Source organism: Artibeus jamaicensis, unplaced genomic scaffold (genome assembly GCF_021234435.1).
Source record: "Artibeus jamaicensis isolate MK-2021 breed Jamaican fruit bat unplaced genomic scaffold, CSHL_Jam_final contig_327, whole genome shotgun sequence".
NCBI classification, from domain to species: Eukaryota; Metazoa; Chordata; class Mammalia; order Chiroptera; family Phyllostomidae; genus Artibeus; species Artibeus jamaicensis.
Window position 1 is genome coordinate 5,243,315 of NW_026521772.1, and position 15,054 is coordinate 5,258,368.

Genomic DNA, 15,054 nt, shown 5'->3' on the forward strand with positions numbered 1-15,054 from the left:
AGTCGGGTTCTAAATGGTAAACCCCCTGTTTACAGTGGCTTGTCAACAGCAGTCCTGTAAAAGAAAACTAGCAATTCTGCTCCCTCCTCTCCCCGGCTTGGACCCAGGTATCGGACGGACCCGTCCAGACTGTCTGGCAGCTGGCGCCCAGCTTCCCAGTGCTGCGTGCCGTCAGAGCAGGGCATGGGGCAGGCCGGGGCTCCCTGCCACACAGGGAGCTGGCCCACAGCCGCACTTGGCCTTCCCTTCCCTCGGTCCTTAGCCAGGAAGGAAGCACATGAGTCAATCTGCCTCTTGATGCCAGAACAATCTGGAATTCTCCCATCAGCTTTTATTACATTCTTTGTGTGGAAGTGTGTTGCTTGCCTGACACTTGACACGGTGCCCTAAGGTGGATAAGGTCTTCGGAACGCACGCAGAAGCGGCCTCAGCAGCAGAGTGGGCTCCAAATTCACTCAGGGAGGTGGGCAGGCATGGGCAGCTGTAGATTGCGGGGGGCGGGGGCCTGGAGGAGCTGCGGGATGTGGCACTTCCGCTTCTGGTGGAGCTCTGGGGGCTGGGCGTCTGGGAAGGTGGGAGCTCGTGTGTGCCCCGGTTCAGCAGGGCATGGAAACCACAGGCCCGACAGCGGGCCGGCCCTTCCTCCTGGTCCTCTCTGCCTGCCTGTGTCCTCCACAGTGCCCCTCACACCCCCAGCTTTGCCTTGGGGCATCTTTCTCGACAGTCCCTGTCCTCCTAGAGCTGGGAGGGGCACCTCCCGAAGGAAGCTGGGAGCACGTGTTCATCTTGTAGCTGCAGGCGAAGAAGACCCATTTACCCCCAAGCAAGACAGGGTATCCAGTCCCCCTCTCTGTGGAAGAAAATGACGGATTAAAATTAAATTTCGCCATTAGGTAGCCCATTAACTGTGAGCTCAGGGTGCCGGCTGAGCTGGAATTGGAAATTTCCATCAGCGAGCAGATAGGAAGATGATGTTCCTCGTGATTCCAGCCTTCAGAGTCACCTCGGGAGTGGCTTTACCTGCCCTTGTGGCCAGGCAGGGACACTACAGGTGACAAGTGTCCATGGGCACTGGGAGTGCCCAGGGCTGTGTGTGTGAAGTGAGAGCAACGTGGCGGGGGGGGGGGGTGCCTGAAACAGAGACGTTTCCAGGCTGCCTGCTCTTGGCACTGAGTCCTGCATATGTGTCCTCTGATGAACCCTGGAGAGTGTGTGGTCTGTTGCATGCGCTGTTGGCCCTGTGGGGGGCTGTCTGTAGAAGGTGCACTTGGAGGAGGAGCCCTTTTGCCTGTGGAAGCCGTGGGCGTGCGTGCCCAAGTATTTTGTCTTGGTCACCAAGCACGGATCCGGGAGATGGTTGCTGGTGCCTGGCCTCAGCCACAGAACCAAGCAGAATGGAATGATCTGATTAGAGAACTCAGCCCCATCCACGCGGTAGCCAGCGATATGGGTAACGAGACCCAGATTCAGAGGGCACCCTGCACGGGAGGGGAACCTTCTTGGCCATGGGAAGAGCCGACGCCACGGGATTTGCAGAAACAAGTCACGCAGCCCCCAGATTACAGAGTCGTTTTAGAGTAATTCAGGTCGGCCAAGTTCATGATGGGACTTGGGAAGTGTCAGCTCGGATGATGTGACCCTCCAGCCCTCTGCTTGCTCCACTCGCAGAGGTGGAGCCTGGCACTACGAATTAGCCTCCAGCTGGGGGTAGGGGCGAGGGAATATATTGGCTGGACTTCAACCAAGCACCAAGGCCTTCTTAGAAAGATCATCAGGTGAGGGGGGTCGGGTGTTGAGAATGTGAAGAGTAAGGACGAGACAGCAGGGGACTAGGCTGACCGGACTGAATAACAAAACTGCCAGAAGACAGTCAGATGCTTCTCTCTCTCTCTCTCTCTTTCTCTTGAGCGCATGTGTGCACTCAGACAAAAGTACCTTCCAGTTAGGGCGTGGCGCCTTGTTTTGCAAAGGCAGCCTTCAGCGTGTTCAGGGAGCTCGTTGAGGTCTGGGTGCAAGAAGCAAAGAACTCTGCACTAACCATGTAGCATAGAGCTGGTGCTCTGGTCCCAGAGCAAAGAGAGATGGCAGAGGGACGGTGAACTTGGAGCTCATGGGAGGCCCAAAGACACGGAGGTGTGAGTTGGGGAGAAAAACAATCCCTGTTTGGCTGTGGCTACCAGGTGAAAAGGTCAAAGTGCTGGATTGAGATTCTTCACAGAAACAGGTGAACTAGCCTCGCCAGCAGGTCCGAGGGAGTCCACCCCCAGAGACGAGCATTGCCAGTGCAAAGGGGGACACTTGCTCCTTGTTTCCACAGGTCTTCAGAACTTTTAAATCCTTGCACACACTTTATTTCGTCGGTCACCGGACTGTCCTGTTTCACAGTTGAGAAGTGGATTGCCTGACTCACTCAGTTTGTACATAGCAAAACCTGTTCTCAACCAGTTGGTTTTATTTCTTAACTTCAAGTTCAGGGCTCTCTCCACGACATTCAGCTCCCCTCTATCTCTGGTATTCTAGTAAGTTCCAAGCAATTAACCCTCATAAATTCGAAGTAGTGACTTGGTGTGGATCTCGTCTCCGCCTGCAGATTCTTCTCTCTGTGCCTGGAGGTGCACCAGACCTGTGTGCCAGCTGGGCGGGGCCCCCCTCTGACCTTGTCCATCTGGCTGTTCTGTCTGCACCTGTGTCTGACCATGAGCCCTTGTAGACCCTGGGATCCTTAAGGACTTTGGAAAAGATATCTCAGTACTTGAGCTCAGAAACTGCTGGTTTCTTCCACTGTTTCCTTCCGCTAAAACCTTCCACCAATTCCCCTCCGAAAAGGGGGAAATTGTGCGGTCGGAAATAAAGGCAAAGCTGTCAGAGTCTGATGACTTTGGGTCTGAGTCTCAGCACCATGAATTATTAGCTGCCTGAACTCCTGAACGTCCACTAGCTCATCTCTTGAGTAGAAATTAAAAATAACTATGTTTTGATCTTGCGAGAGTTAAATAAGATAAAATATATTCCATGTTCAACATAGCGCCAGACATTCAGTAAACGCCTAATAAGTGGTAGTTATTTGGCCTGCCAAGGAATAGTCCAGACACTTCAGAGAGGCGAGAGGCTCCGCCCAGCAGGACCCCTTCCCCCTCCTGACACCCCAGCAACCTGTCCGTTCCCTAATTCGAGAGGTGCCTTTGGAGCCCCCTGCCAGTCCCCCTGCCCTGGGCTCGTTAGGAAGGGCAGAGGCCATACTACTTCACAGGGGAAACGCTTTCCAGAGCCTGCTGGCCCTGCACTGCCCGCCTTGGAAGGGGAGCTGGTTTCTAGCAGGTATCAGTTTGAGAGCCTGTCCTTCGAGGAAAGGGGGCCGGAAGCCAAAGCTCGAGAGACCTCAGTGGATGATGAGCGATCACACGTGACGGGCCGGAGGGTGCCTAGACACCTGAGCTGGAACGTTCTCATCTTTCACTGATGACACAGAAACACGGCATTTGTTTCCTGGAGAGCTGCCGGGAACTTAACCAAATAAGCGGGGACCACGTGGAACATTGGGTGGCCCAATGAAGTCCCAGTTAAAGTGGGACCAGCGCATCCCAGCCTGGGAAATTATGCTCAATGCGAACATTAGAGTTCATTTTAAAACCCGGTAAGATTGCACTAATTTGCTAGGTAGCATAAAAAATCTGATTATACATTTAGCAGCAAGGACTAGTGGAGTATTAGCGGATGATGACACTTAAATGACTGGTGGAAAGCACATGAATTATTTCTCAGGCAACGTGCCTCACCGAGTTCGCGCTGCTCCTGTGAGGAAACACGTTCGGTGCGGTCTTGCTGACCCAGACAAGTCCTCTCACGTTAGGGAGAGGGCAGGCTCTCCCGTAGCTTTCGCTCAAGACGAAGGCAGCCTTGGGAAAAGCGAGTGGGGGGTCCTGTGTACCTGTATCCATAAACTTTCCATTCTGATCATGGCATCGTTCCTGTGGCACTGACCTTCAGTGACACGCTCACCTGTTGGCTGGTTCACTCGAGGCCTGTCTTCCCCACTAGACGTGGGTTTCGGGAGGTTAGCGACCACATTTGTGTTCCCAGCACCCAGAAAGAGCCCCTGATACACTGTCAGGGCTGCTCCGTGAACGTGCAAAGGTGTGTTTGACCGGCCGGGCTGGGCTCCTGGGTGAGAAGACGCTGTGACAGTTTAGGAGACGGTATTATGTCTGCCCTCTGAACACTCGGAGAGTTTCGCCTGATGGATTTAAGGTTTATGAGGCCTCGTGTTTGCTTCCCAAGTCACTATTCATTTGTCATTTGTAGTGAAATTAATATAATTTTGCATATGGGGTCATTTACCCAGTAAAACGGTCATCAGGAGTCTCGGTGGTAGGTGGTGGTATAGTGTGTGTCTGTGGCACATTAACAACAACAAAAAAACATTAAGTAAAGAGAGAGAGAGATCACCTTCACTGCAGCCAGCCACCGAGAACCAGTCCGCTGCACTGCGGCTCCTGCCCCGAGCCATCCTCCGCAAGGTGTGCCTTCCCAGGCCCAAGTTTGCTGCAGTTAGTGGACGGCGGGGATCTTTTCCAGTTCTGGGCTTCAGTGAGCTGTGTGCCAGAGCCGGGAGCAAACCTGCTGGTGCAGAGGCTCAGCTCAGAGCAAGAGCTCCCGGCATCAGGCAGACTCGGGTGCACAGCCCAGCTCACCCTGCCAAGGCAGTGCACCCGCTTAACCTCCCTGAATCTCTCCTGGGAAATGGGGAGAGTGATACCCGCGCCCTGAAGTGCTTAGGGAGTCCAGATGAAGAGTGCTCAGCCCCGAGTCCAGCCAGGAATGAACACTCACAAAGTCAGCTCTCATTATTTCTCTCCCAGATGTTTTACATTTATCTATGCTCTAACCCTTTATATTGTCACCAGTAGAACTCAGATTATCCTCCTTGAAGCTGCAAAGGAAGTAGCTCACGATGGACAGCTGGCCATTTAATGTGTCAGAAGGCATCATTCGTGTGTCTTCAGTGCCTGGATAGACCACGTTCCCCCCAGTTTCGAGGTGGTTTTGAGAGGGGCCAGAGGCAGCCTCTCAGGGGCCCTCCTCAGACAAAGTCCTTCTGAGACTCCAGGTGCCTGTCCAGAGAGATGCTTTCTGGCCCAGGGCAGGGGTAACTCCTCTAGCCATTTCTTACGTGTTCTTTGGGAAAAGGCAGCATGTGTCTGAAGACAACTAGAGAACTGGAAGTAAAAGCCTATAATTAGAAAACTTCAGTTCAGCCAGGCTCCCTGGAATAGAGTATGATGTGGGGGATGGCGTCTAACTGAGGTGGCTTCACCCTTCACCTCTGCACGTGGGGGGAGGGGGGGTCCCTCCTTTCTCAAAGCACATGGGCTCGGCACACGCCGAGGCTGTGAGCGTGACTTTGTGGGCCTGCCCTGTCTCCTGCCTTGTGAGGTTCCCTTTTCTCCATGAACCTTCTGACTTTCTTCTCCCCTCTTCTCTCTCTCAATTGCTTTCCGCTTGAATCCTCCATAGGAACGCTTTGGGGTAAATATTGTTCTCAATTTGCTTTACAGGAAAGTCCACAGGAGTGGGTGGGAGGAGGGAGAAAGCATGGCTGGCGGTGAGGGAAGGAGTGGCTCATTGAGAAGGCATGGGAGTTTATATGCATGAGTTTATATGGTGAGTTGTCACTGAAACTCAAGGGAACACAAATTGGGAGTCCCCAAGCCTTCTTGGGAAGTGACCCTCCTTATTGGATTGTATGTGTATTTTGACTTATAGGGTGCCTCTTTTTGATAGGTAGATAGATGACCCTGTTGTAGTTAAAGAGTTTATAAAATATATAAATTCCTTGCATGCAAAAGACTGTATCAATGTGGTATTTTTGGATTATCTATATCCACCTCCAAGGTTGACTGGAATTGACTTGCAGGGCGTGGCCTATAACCATTAAGAGGGTCTTTAAATTTACCATCGAGCATGGCCAGCATGCTGTGAATAATACTAAATGTCTTTCAACGGTGGGTAGACTCTTACCTCCCTGTCGGGAGTAGGTATGACAGGAAGGGCAGGGTAAGGAGCAGACCGAAGCCCTCCTGGTTCCCGTCGGGTGTTCTGGGTCCCTTTTCCTCTGGTGGTTGGTGTGCTGGTCACCTGGACCGACATGAGGAAAGGACCAGAGCCTGAGCTCACTACCAAGAGCCTCATTTCCTGCCATCTACCCATTTTACAAAGTTGTTTGAACAGAATGCAGAGATCTCCGGGGATGAGCAGGGTGGGGAGAGAAATGCAGGTTGATTTATCCACTTCATTCAAAATAACAAGCAATGTATTTCATCTGTTAGGAGCGAGCATGGCCAACTGGCTGCAGAGGGCAGGTCCTTGGCTGTAGGGCGAGGACAAGGGGGCGGGCAGGCCCTGTGGCTGGGCCTCCTCCAGCGGCAGGGCTCTCTGCAGCTCGTGCTAGAGGCACAGCATCTGAAGAGGGAAGGGGCTGCGGAAAGAGCCAGCCACCCAGATCACTGGGTGTGAGCCACAGTCCTGCATGGCAGGCTCTGTCTCTGGAATAGGCAGCCCAGCACAGCAAGTGTATCAGGTCCCCGTCAGCCTTCCTCACCCTGCTCTCCCCTGAACTGATGAACTCTACAGAGGCGGCAGACCTAGAGCCAGAGAAAGGGCTAGCTCGGGTCCCCTAACGAGGCTTGCTGTCCACCACGGGTTACTAATCTGTGTAGCCAATACCACTGGAGATCCCACTACTGCGGAAGCAGTGGCCTAGGCCCACAGGGATCCACAGGGGGTGACCGCCACGTTCCCTGGTCAGTTGTCTTCCTTGTTCATTCTGCTGGTGTGGTAATAAGCAGCAATCCCACCGGCTCTTAGGAAGAAGTGGCGTGTATTAACATGTGTGCATGGATGCCTCTGGGTATGTGCATGTGTGCCCCTGTGTTACTCCATGTGAGGACACGGGGCTGCGTGTGCATGGGAGTGTGTGCACATGGGGGGGGTGCCTTGCAAATGTTCCCAGAGCATGTTTTGTGAGGCCTCCCAGAAGGAATTTGCTCCCACCCAGTTTCTGGCCTTTTGCCTGCCTCTCTCCCCCTTCACCCTACTGGTGCAGTCATGTGAATGTCGCTTTTATTTCTCCCTGTCCTGTGGCCGCCTGGGGGCTCTTCTCCTGCAGAACCAACAAGGGACGGGACATCAAGACCATCAAGTCTCTGCGGGTGCTGCGAGTTCTGAGGCCGCTGAAGACCATCAAGCGCTTGCCCAAGCTCAAGGTAATATTTCCTGTGTTTTTTCTCAACAAGTCTGCTTTTCCCATCTCCTCTCTCCAGCCACGACGGGCTTGCTTTTGTAGAGTTGTGTCTGGGAATTTTCCTTTTTCTCACATGGAGACTGAGGCTCTTTTCAATCTCCCTGCCTGAACTGCAGGTTTTCGTTTCAAAGGAAAACAACCAGCGTCCCAAGAAATCTACAAGGGGCATTTGCCTACTGAGTCCAGCCCCAAGTGATGTAAATAAATATATATCTCCTAATCCTCACCTGAGGATATGCTTGTTGATTTTAGAGAGGAGGGAAAAGAGAGAGAGAGAGAAACAGGAATGCAAGAGAGAAACATGGCTGAGTCGCCTCCTGGCTGCGCCCTGACTAGGGAATCAAACCTGCAACATTTTGGTCTATGGGATGGTGCTCCAACCAACTGAGCCACCCAGCCAGGGCCCCGAGTGACGTTTTATACACTCTGGTTGTGGCCTGTCACTCAGGAAGAAACCATGGGACTGTCCCGGAGCCTCCCCAGACAGAAGCAGCAGGAGCCCCCTGTCTGCGGTCTGCACGCTAGGTCAGGTCAGGGAACCAGGGATGGCTTCTCTCCTCGTCATTCTAGCACAGGAAAGGATCTTCCAGCTCGGACCCTTCCTGGTCTTGAGGCACAGGTAGGTCAGTGACTTGCCCGAGAACAGAGTCATCTTGGACGGAAGCAGAGAAGAAATGGGGAAGTGAGTCAAGGAGAGTGAAGTCCTTCCTGGTGCCAGGAGCTACGCTTTCTCTCATAGGCCCGCCGTCCTGGTTCTCCTGCTCCCTGACCCCGCCCTCCCTACTCACCCACCCTGGGCTCCTTTCCTGATCCTTCCCACCCTCAGGATGTGCTTTATCATCCAGGTTCTGTTTGCTAGCAGGTGGGACCCGCCTCCTACACACACACACACATTGCTGTTCCAGAAGCTGAAGTGTCACGAGAGAAAAGTTACCTCCTGAATTCCTGTGCATGAGCACCAGCTGCCATGGGGGAGGGAACAAGGGACTTACCCTGCTTCCTCGTCCCCCTGTGCCATTGGGTTTGCACCCCTCTGCTCCTCCCCACCGACTCCTCTACCACGGGCCCCATGTGGCCCTCCATAGGGACACTGCTTTTCTTTCCGCCCTCTGGCTATGCAGAGAGGCAGCAAAGCCAGCTGTTTATCAAAGTCTGGGAACAGTAGAAAAGTCACTTCCAAAAGGCCCCAAACTGGCAGACGCAACTTCCACTTAGAGCCTAGGGCCTGGTGCACCCACCCCTGCGTGGGTTCCCAGAGGTGCTCATGCCCCCCAGGAAGGGTCCTCACTGCCTGATTTCCTCCGTCCCCACCTTCCCTCCGGGAAGAGGCACCTCCCACAGTGTCGGGAGGCCTTGCACGTGCTGTTCCGTACAGCCCTCCACCAGGTAACGGCCCAGCACTGAGCCCCTGAGACTGCATTTCTCTCTGCCCCTCCCCCATCCAGACCTGGCCAGGGCGCCTGGGCCTAACCACCCTCGTCAGCTTCAGTCCAGCGATCTCCTCTCCTCCGAGCTATGTTGGGGTCCTGGGGAGGGCACAGGTGGTGTGATGAGATTAGTTAACAGAGTGGAGGGGCACCTCTGACCTTGGTTGGTTCCTTGTAATTAGGAAGAGCGGCTCCTCGCTGCCGCTCTCTGACCCAAGGGAAATGTCAGTGGCTCTGTAGAGTCCACAAGGCTGCGAGTCACTCACAGTCCCTGCGGTGCTGAACTAATTACACCAGCGGCGTTCACCCAGCCCCGCGAAGAAGTGACTGCAGAGATGTGCCACTGCGGTGGGGCTAGAGTCTCCAGCACACCAAACCTAAAAACCTAGAAAATAACCTAAAAATGGCTTGAAATGTGTCACGCTCCCATGTAACGCCTCACAGTTCAGGGTTTAGAATGGCTTCTCCAGAGGGGGTTCACTGCCTTTAACTGAATGTACCCTGATCCGGTCCCCCCGGTCTTCCCATGTGCACTCGAGGGCCCATCCCTTCCCACACCACCTGCTGCGTCTGTATCCCAGCTTTAAACTGGAGAGCATTTCGGTAAGGGCTTGAACGTAACTGGTGCACATATACGAACTTACTATAAAACATCATTAAAATGGATGAAGATGCTAGTTTATGATTACTCTAATCCATTTAGAAAGGTGAAGAGAAAGCACTATATATACTGTATATGAATCAAATATAAGAATATCACCAAATACATGTGAAGTCAGGGTGTAAAGTTATTTAACAGCTAAAATGGGCTAAATGGTGTCAAAGATCCCTTTCTGCAATAATTTCCTGTTCTACCAGGTAGAGAGCACCTAATGGGGTTCCTCAAAGCAGTCCCTCCATTGCCTGGTGGCATCTGGCCTCCATTGCTCTGAGTTCACTGTCAGATTCTGAGCATATGTCCCCTTCCCAGTTGGTGGGGACGTGCAGTCCTGAGCAGCTCAGAAGCCACTTCCGAATCCCGTGAGCATCACTGCTTAGCAAGGCAGTGATCTCCTGAGACCCCTGCTCACCAGGCTGGCTGGTGGCGTCTCTGCCCCAGCTGAGCCCGGGGCAGACGCATAGGCCGTGCCAGGGACCCACACCCCCGGTTCCTCTGTGCACAGGCCGTCTTTGACTGCGTGGTGACCTCGCTGAAGAACGTATTCAACATACTCATTGTCTACAAGCTCTTCATGTTCATCTTCGCCGTGATCGCCGTTCAGCTTTTCAAGGGGAAGTTCTTCTACTGCACCGACAGCTCCAAGGACACGGAGAAGGAATGCATGTGAGTGCCCCCCCCACCCCCGCACGTCCCGTCCACGCATGCCCCGTCCTGAGGCCTGCTCTTTCTCTCGGGCCCATCACCGTCCTCTTTTAGGAAAAGGGCACGATAGGAAGCTGCTCACGTCAGACCTGGTACCTGGCATTTTATCTCCGGTTTCTTCATTTCAAATCTTTATAACGACCTTTTGAGATAGGTTTTACCTGCATATCACAGATGTGGAAGCTGAGGCTTAGCAAGTTGCAGTGGCTCAAAGCCGAGCGGGGACTCAAGAAAGGATTAGCAGTTAATCTTCCACCGCTGAGGTCACCGGATCCCAGTTTTTATTCCGAGGTGTTTACACTACCTTTGATAAAATCCCTTCCTCATTTCGTCTGAATGCTGATCCTTGTTGTCCCGCATCACCGAAGTCCCTGCAACTTCCTTGCTCTTCCACGGGCTATAGCGAAGAAGCTCTGTTGCATTTCTGTGCTGATTTTAGAGGCAGCTATGTGGACCATGAGAAAAACAAGATGGAGGTGAAAGGTCGGGAGTGGAAGCGCCACGAATTCCACTACGACAACATCATCTGGGCCCTGCTGACCCTCTTCACCGTCTCCACGGGGGAAGGATGGCCGCAGTGAGTGACGGGGTTGTTTGTCCGTGCGCTGGGGTGGGGCCGTCCAGTTGCCTCAAGGAGCTGATTGGAAGTGGTGGAGGCTCGTCCTTTGTGGCTGTACCAGGGAGAGTTAGTGGCTACGAGTGAGAGAGGCAGGAGAGAGGAGGACTGGAAACCCGTAGGGCAGAATCAAGGGGGAGACGGCACAGTCAGGGAGACATTTGAAACTCTTAATGTCTGAGCCCAGTCTTGAGGCGTTGAGTGGAGCCTTCTGATTCCTGTAGAGGAAGTGAGTTTGGAGAGCTCCCCAACCCTAACGAGAGTCCCCGGGAGCCGTTTTAAACAGAGTTACCCTTCAGGTTGGCCCCACGCCTGAGCATTGAGGGGCAGGGATGAGCTGGCCGGACCCAGAGACACTTCCTGGGTGCAGACCTTTCTGAAAAAGGACAACGGGATGCAGTTTCTCAGCTGCCCATTGCTGTAGGGTTGACTTCTCGGAGGCCTGGCAGTTACTGGGACACCCCTTCCGGTGGCAGCGTGCTCTGCTTGGCAGCACAGTGCCAAACGGGAATCCAGGCATTGAACATGGTGACCTAGACAGTAAGCTAATGTCACTTTGTTGCTGAGAAGTTGGATGTGTGGTGGAACAGGCTAGAGAAACAGTGGGCTGAGGGCCACTGAATCCCCACCCTCCTGCTTGCTGTGGACCCGAAATACTAATGGAGGCCCTGCACAGTCCAGGAGGTCAGATGGGACACTATAACAGGTGGCGCCTCTTGTAATGAAGCCTTGAGTCAGAGCAGCTGCCAGTGTGACCCCCCACATCCATGGCCCCTCCCCCCGTCGGTCCCCAGAGTTCTGCAGCATTCTGTCGACGTGACGGAGGAGGACCGAGGCCCGAGCCGCAGCAACCGCATGGAGATGTCCATCTTCTACGTGGTCTACTTTGTGGTCTTCCCTTTCTTCTTTGTCAACATCTTTGTGGCTCTCATCATCATCACCTTCCAGGAGCAAGGCGACAAGATGATGGAGGAGTGCAGCCTGGAGAAGAACGAGGTAAAACCAGTCACCTGGAGCTCGGGGCGGCGAGGGCTTCTGGACAGGGACTCGGACCAGCAGCATTAGGAAGGAAGACTTGAGTTTCCTTTTAAGATTTTATTTATTTTTAGAGAGAGGGGAAGGGAGAGAGAAAATGGGGAGAGAAACATCAGTGTGTGGTTGCATCTCGCACGCTCTCTACTGGGCACCTGGCCTGCAACCCAGGCATGTGCCCTGACTGGGAACCAGCGACCCTTTGGTTTGTTGGCTGGCACTTGATCCACTGAGCCACACCAGGCAGGGTGGAAGACTGAGTTTTCTTAACTTAATGATTATAGAAAGAAGATGGGGAAGTTATTCGGTCATTAAATAAACATTTTTTGAGCCTCTGCTCTGTGTAAGGCCCATAGATGCAGGGCACAGTCTGGAAGTGTGAGTGTTTGGGGTCGGGGGTGGAGGTAAGCCACCTGTGTTCCTCTGTGGCCTATATTTGCTATAAGGGAAGGCGATATGGCTCACTGGTCACCACTTTTCTAGTAATAGTTCTGGCCCATGGTAGAGTTTATTATTTTTACAGTGGAACTGAACGAGTAACTGAGGCTGTAAGATAGATACAGATAAAGTGTTCTGGGCTGCATAGAGAGTTTTTGACTCTGACTGAGGGCATCCGGTAAGGCTTCCTGCGTGAACGTCTCAGCCACAGCCCATGTGAGAGGATATTAATATCCATTGAGTTCTTACCCTCTGTGACAGAACATCCCCCCAGTTCTATTCATTTAAGGTGGCATGTTACCTGTAGACAATCCTTATGGCCATTTTTACATCAGCCTGTGCAGCTCTATTTTTTATTTGAGGGGGGGTCATTTTGTTTTTTTTTGCCAAACGGCATCTTCTTCTAACCATCTGACAGAGAGCCACCAACCTGCAGGGCTTGGGGGACTGGGGCTCGGGGGGCCGGGGCTTGGGCCGGTAGCGGACGGTGCCTTTCCCGCAGAGGGCGTGCATCGACTTCGCCATCAGCGCCAAGCCCCTCACCCGCTACATGCCGCAGAACAGGCACACCTTCCAGTACCGCGTCTGGCACTTCGTGGTGTCCCCGTCCTTCGAGTACACCATCATGGCCATGATCGCCTTGAACACCATCGTGCTGATGATGAAGGTGAGAGGGCATTGACCGGATGTGCTGGGGCGGCTGGACCGCAGCGGCGACTTCCCTCAGGGAGAGATTGCGTGTGTGTGCGCCCGAGACCTCGGGAAACGCTCCTGCTCACCACTTTGCATCCTTGGCCTACTTTTCCACCGTGGAATCTCTTTCTGGGCTTCTCTCATCCCACAGCCCAACCTCTGGGTCTTTGGGGCAAAGTACAGTGGACACAGCAGCCGGCCAGCCGTTCCCAAAGCCGGGGGTGGTGATGTCAGGGAGATTCAGACAAGGGCGGATGTGTCAGGAGATGGAGATGACCACGGGGTTCTGACGGAGGGTGGGAAGGGATTTGACCTTATGTAATGCTAAATGGGCAAGTCATTAACTCTGGAAAATGCTCCTGTCCTGCGCCTCATCATCTCGAGGCAGACTGGCTGTGTTGCTAATAAGTAGTGGTGGGGGGTGGGGGGCTTGGCCTGTGTTCCCCTCTGTTTTGTTTTGTTCTGCCACACGGACTGTGTGGTCTTCTCTGCAGCATTCCACGTCCACCGCTCCTACACCACGTGCCAGAGTGGCCCCCAAGGGCAGGGCTGCGTGGTGGCCAGGCCCTGTGACCCAGAATTCCCCGATCACCCTGAGCGTTTGGTTCTTTTTCTCCTCTTTTCTCTTCCCGGCAGTACTACTCTGCTCCCTGCACTTACGAACTGGCCCTGAAGTACCTGAACATCGCCTTCACCATGGTGTTTTCCTTGGAATGTGTCCTGAAGATCATCGCCTTCGGCTTCTTGGTACGTCCTGGACCCTGTCCTTGGCACGCACGTCTCCCCAGCCTCTGCGGGGAGGGGGAAGGTCACCCCGCCTCAAATGTGGCCCGTCTACCTACCCGCCCCTACCAGGGCCCCTTTTGAGTGCTCAGTAAACTGCCATAGAGACAAGACCATGTGCAAGGGCATTAGGGGAAAGGGCAAAGGAAGCCAGATCCCCAGCTCAGGCTCGTCTAGCCTCCGGCTCTGGTCCTGTTGGGGTCTGTCAGCACTTGAGGGGTGACAGTCACCAGCTCTCACTAGCGCTGCAGTGTACCTGGCGCTGGGGAACTAGGCTAATAAACCTTGAGTGCTTGTTTACTGTAGAAGGTATAAAATGTTATAACTCCAGCAGGAAACTACCTGTCCCTCTCAGTAGCCTCAAACATCGTTGATAATAGGTTTCACCTAATTTTCCTCCTCTCCTTAGTTACATGAAGAGTCATTTCTGCCAACAAAAACGTTTGGTACATAAGCTTACAAAAAGCAAATGACCTCTGGAGTACGGACGTGGGCGGGGGGCAGGGAGAGGTGTGTGCATGGGGATTTGGGTCTGGGAAGGGGTGGGATGAGGTTTTCTGGCAGAGTCCTCCTCCTCCTCAACTACTAAATTGCGATCAGCGGATTCTGGCATCTGCTCTCGCGAGTGTTAGGCAAACCTGGCCCACTGCTGTAGTGTCCTATAAACAAAGCAGTCCTCTCTGCCCCCTGGCCCTTGCTTCAGCGTTTACAGTGGCACCAGTGGGCTGCAGAAAAGCCCACCCGACAGCTGTCTCACGCTTATTTAGTACGGGGGTCTCCGTTCCAAATTGTAGCTGTCTGTGGCCTTCCCTGCAAGGAGGGAGACTCTGCTTGTCATCTGAATAAGGTTTGATCACTGCAAGTGCTGGCTGGCTGGGGGGTTGCTTTTGCTCCCTCACTGGCTCTTGGAAAAGTCATTCATCCGATGGCTCGGGGAGGAGAGTTACAGGAGACCCGTCGCAGGTGGCCATAGTGTTGTTTGCCTGGGCCCCTCTTCCCTGTTTGGGGACTGGAGACTCGGGGAAGCAAGAGTGAAAAGAAACAGTCCGACCCTATGGGGGGTGAGCTGGGGGAAGGAGACGTGGTACCACGGCAGGGAAAGGTGCTCCTGTACACCTGGACTGCTGGCAGGTGGCGCACACACTCACACACACACACTCACACACACACTCAGACCTGCACACACTCACGCACGCCACACACAGACTCAAACTCTCACATACACGCCACACACACTCGCTCCCTCCACACACACACACTCACACACTTATTTTCACTCAAGGTCTCAAGGCGTTTGTACACCGTAAGGACGCTGTTAGTCCCAAGTACGTCTGTGTTGCTGGAGTGTCGCAGGTCCCCACAGGACCCCAGCATGTGCTGTGTGCTGAGTCGGGGCTTCTCC

General features: G+C 53.6%; 1 protein-coding gene across 1 annotated transcript in view; it reads left to right on the top strand.

Annotated features, from left to right (window-relative positions):
• Nucleotides 1-15,054, top strand: part of CACNA1E (calcium voltage-gated channel subunit alpha1 E) — a 403,397-nt gene that overhangs the window by 353,235 nt on the left and 35,108 nt on the right. The window contains exons 28-33 of the mRNA XM_053663734.1: nucleotides 7,166-7,262; nucleotides 9,891-10,051; nucleotides 10,530-10,667; nucleotides 11,501-11,702; nucleotides 12,679-12,843; nucleotides 13,506-13,616. Of these exons, the coding sequence (XP_053519709.1) occupies nucleotides 7,166-7,262; nucleotides 9,891-10,051; nucleotides 10,530-10,667; nucleotides 11,501-11,702; nucleotides 12,679-12,843; nucleotides 13,506-13,616 (874 nt within the window). The remainder of the gene's footprint in view (nucleotides 1-7,165; nucleotides 7,263-9,890; nucleotides 10,052-10,529; nucleotides 10,668-11,500; nucleotides 11,703-12,678; nucleotides 12,844-13,505; nucleotides 13,617-15,054) is intronic.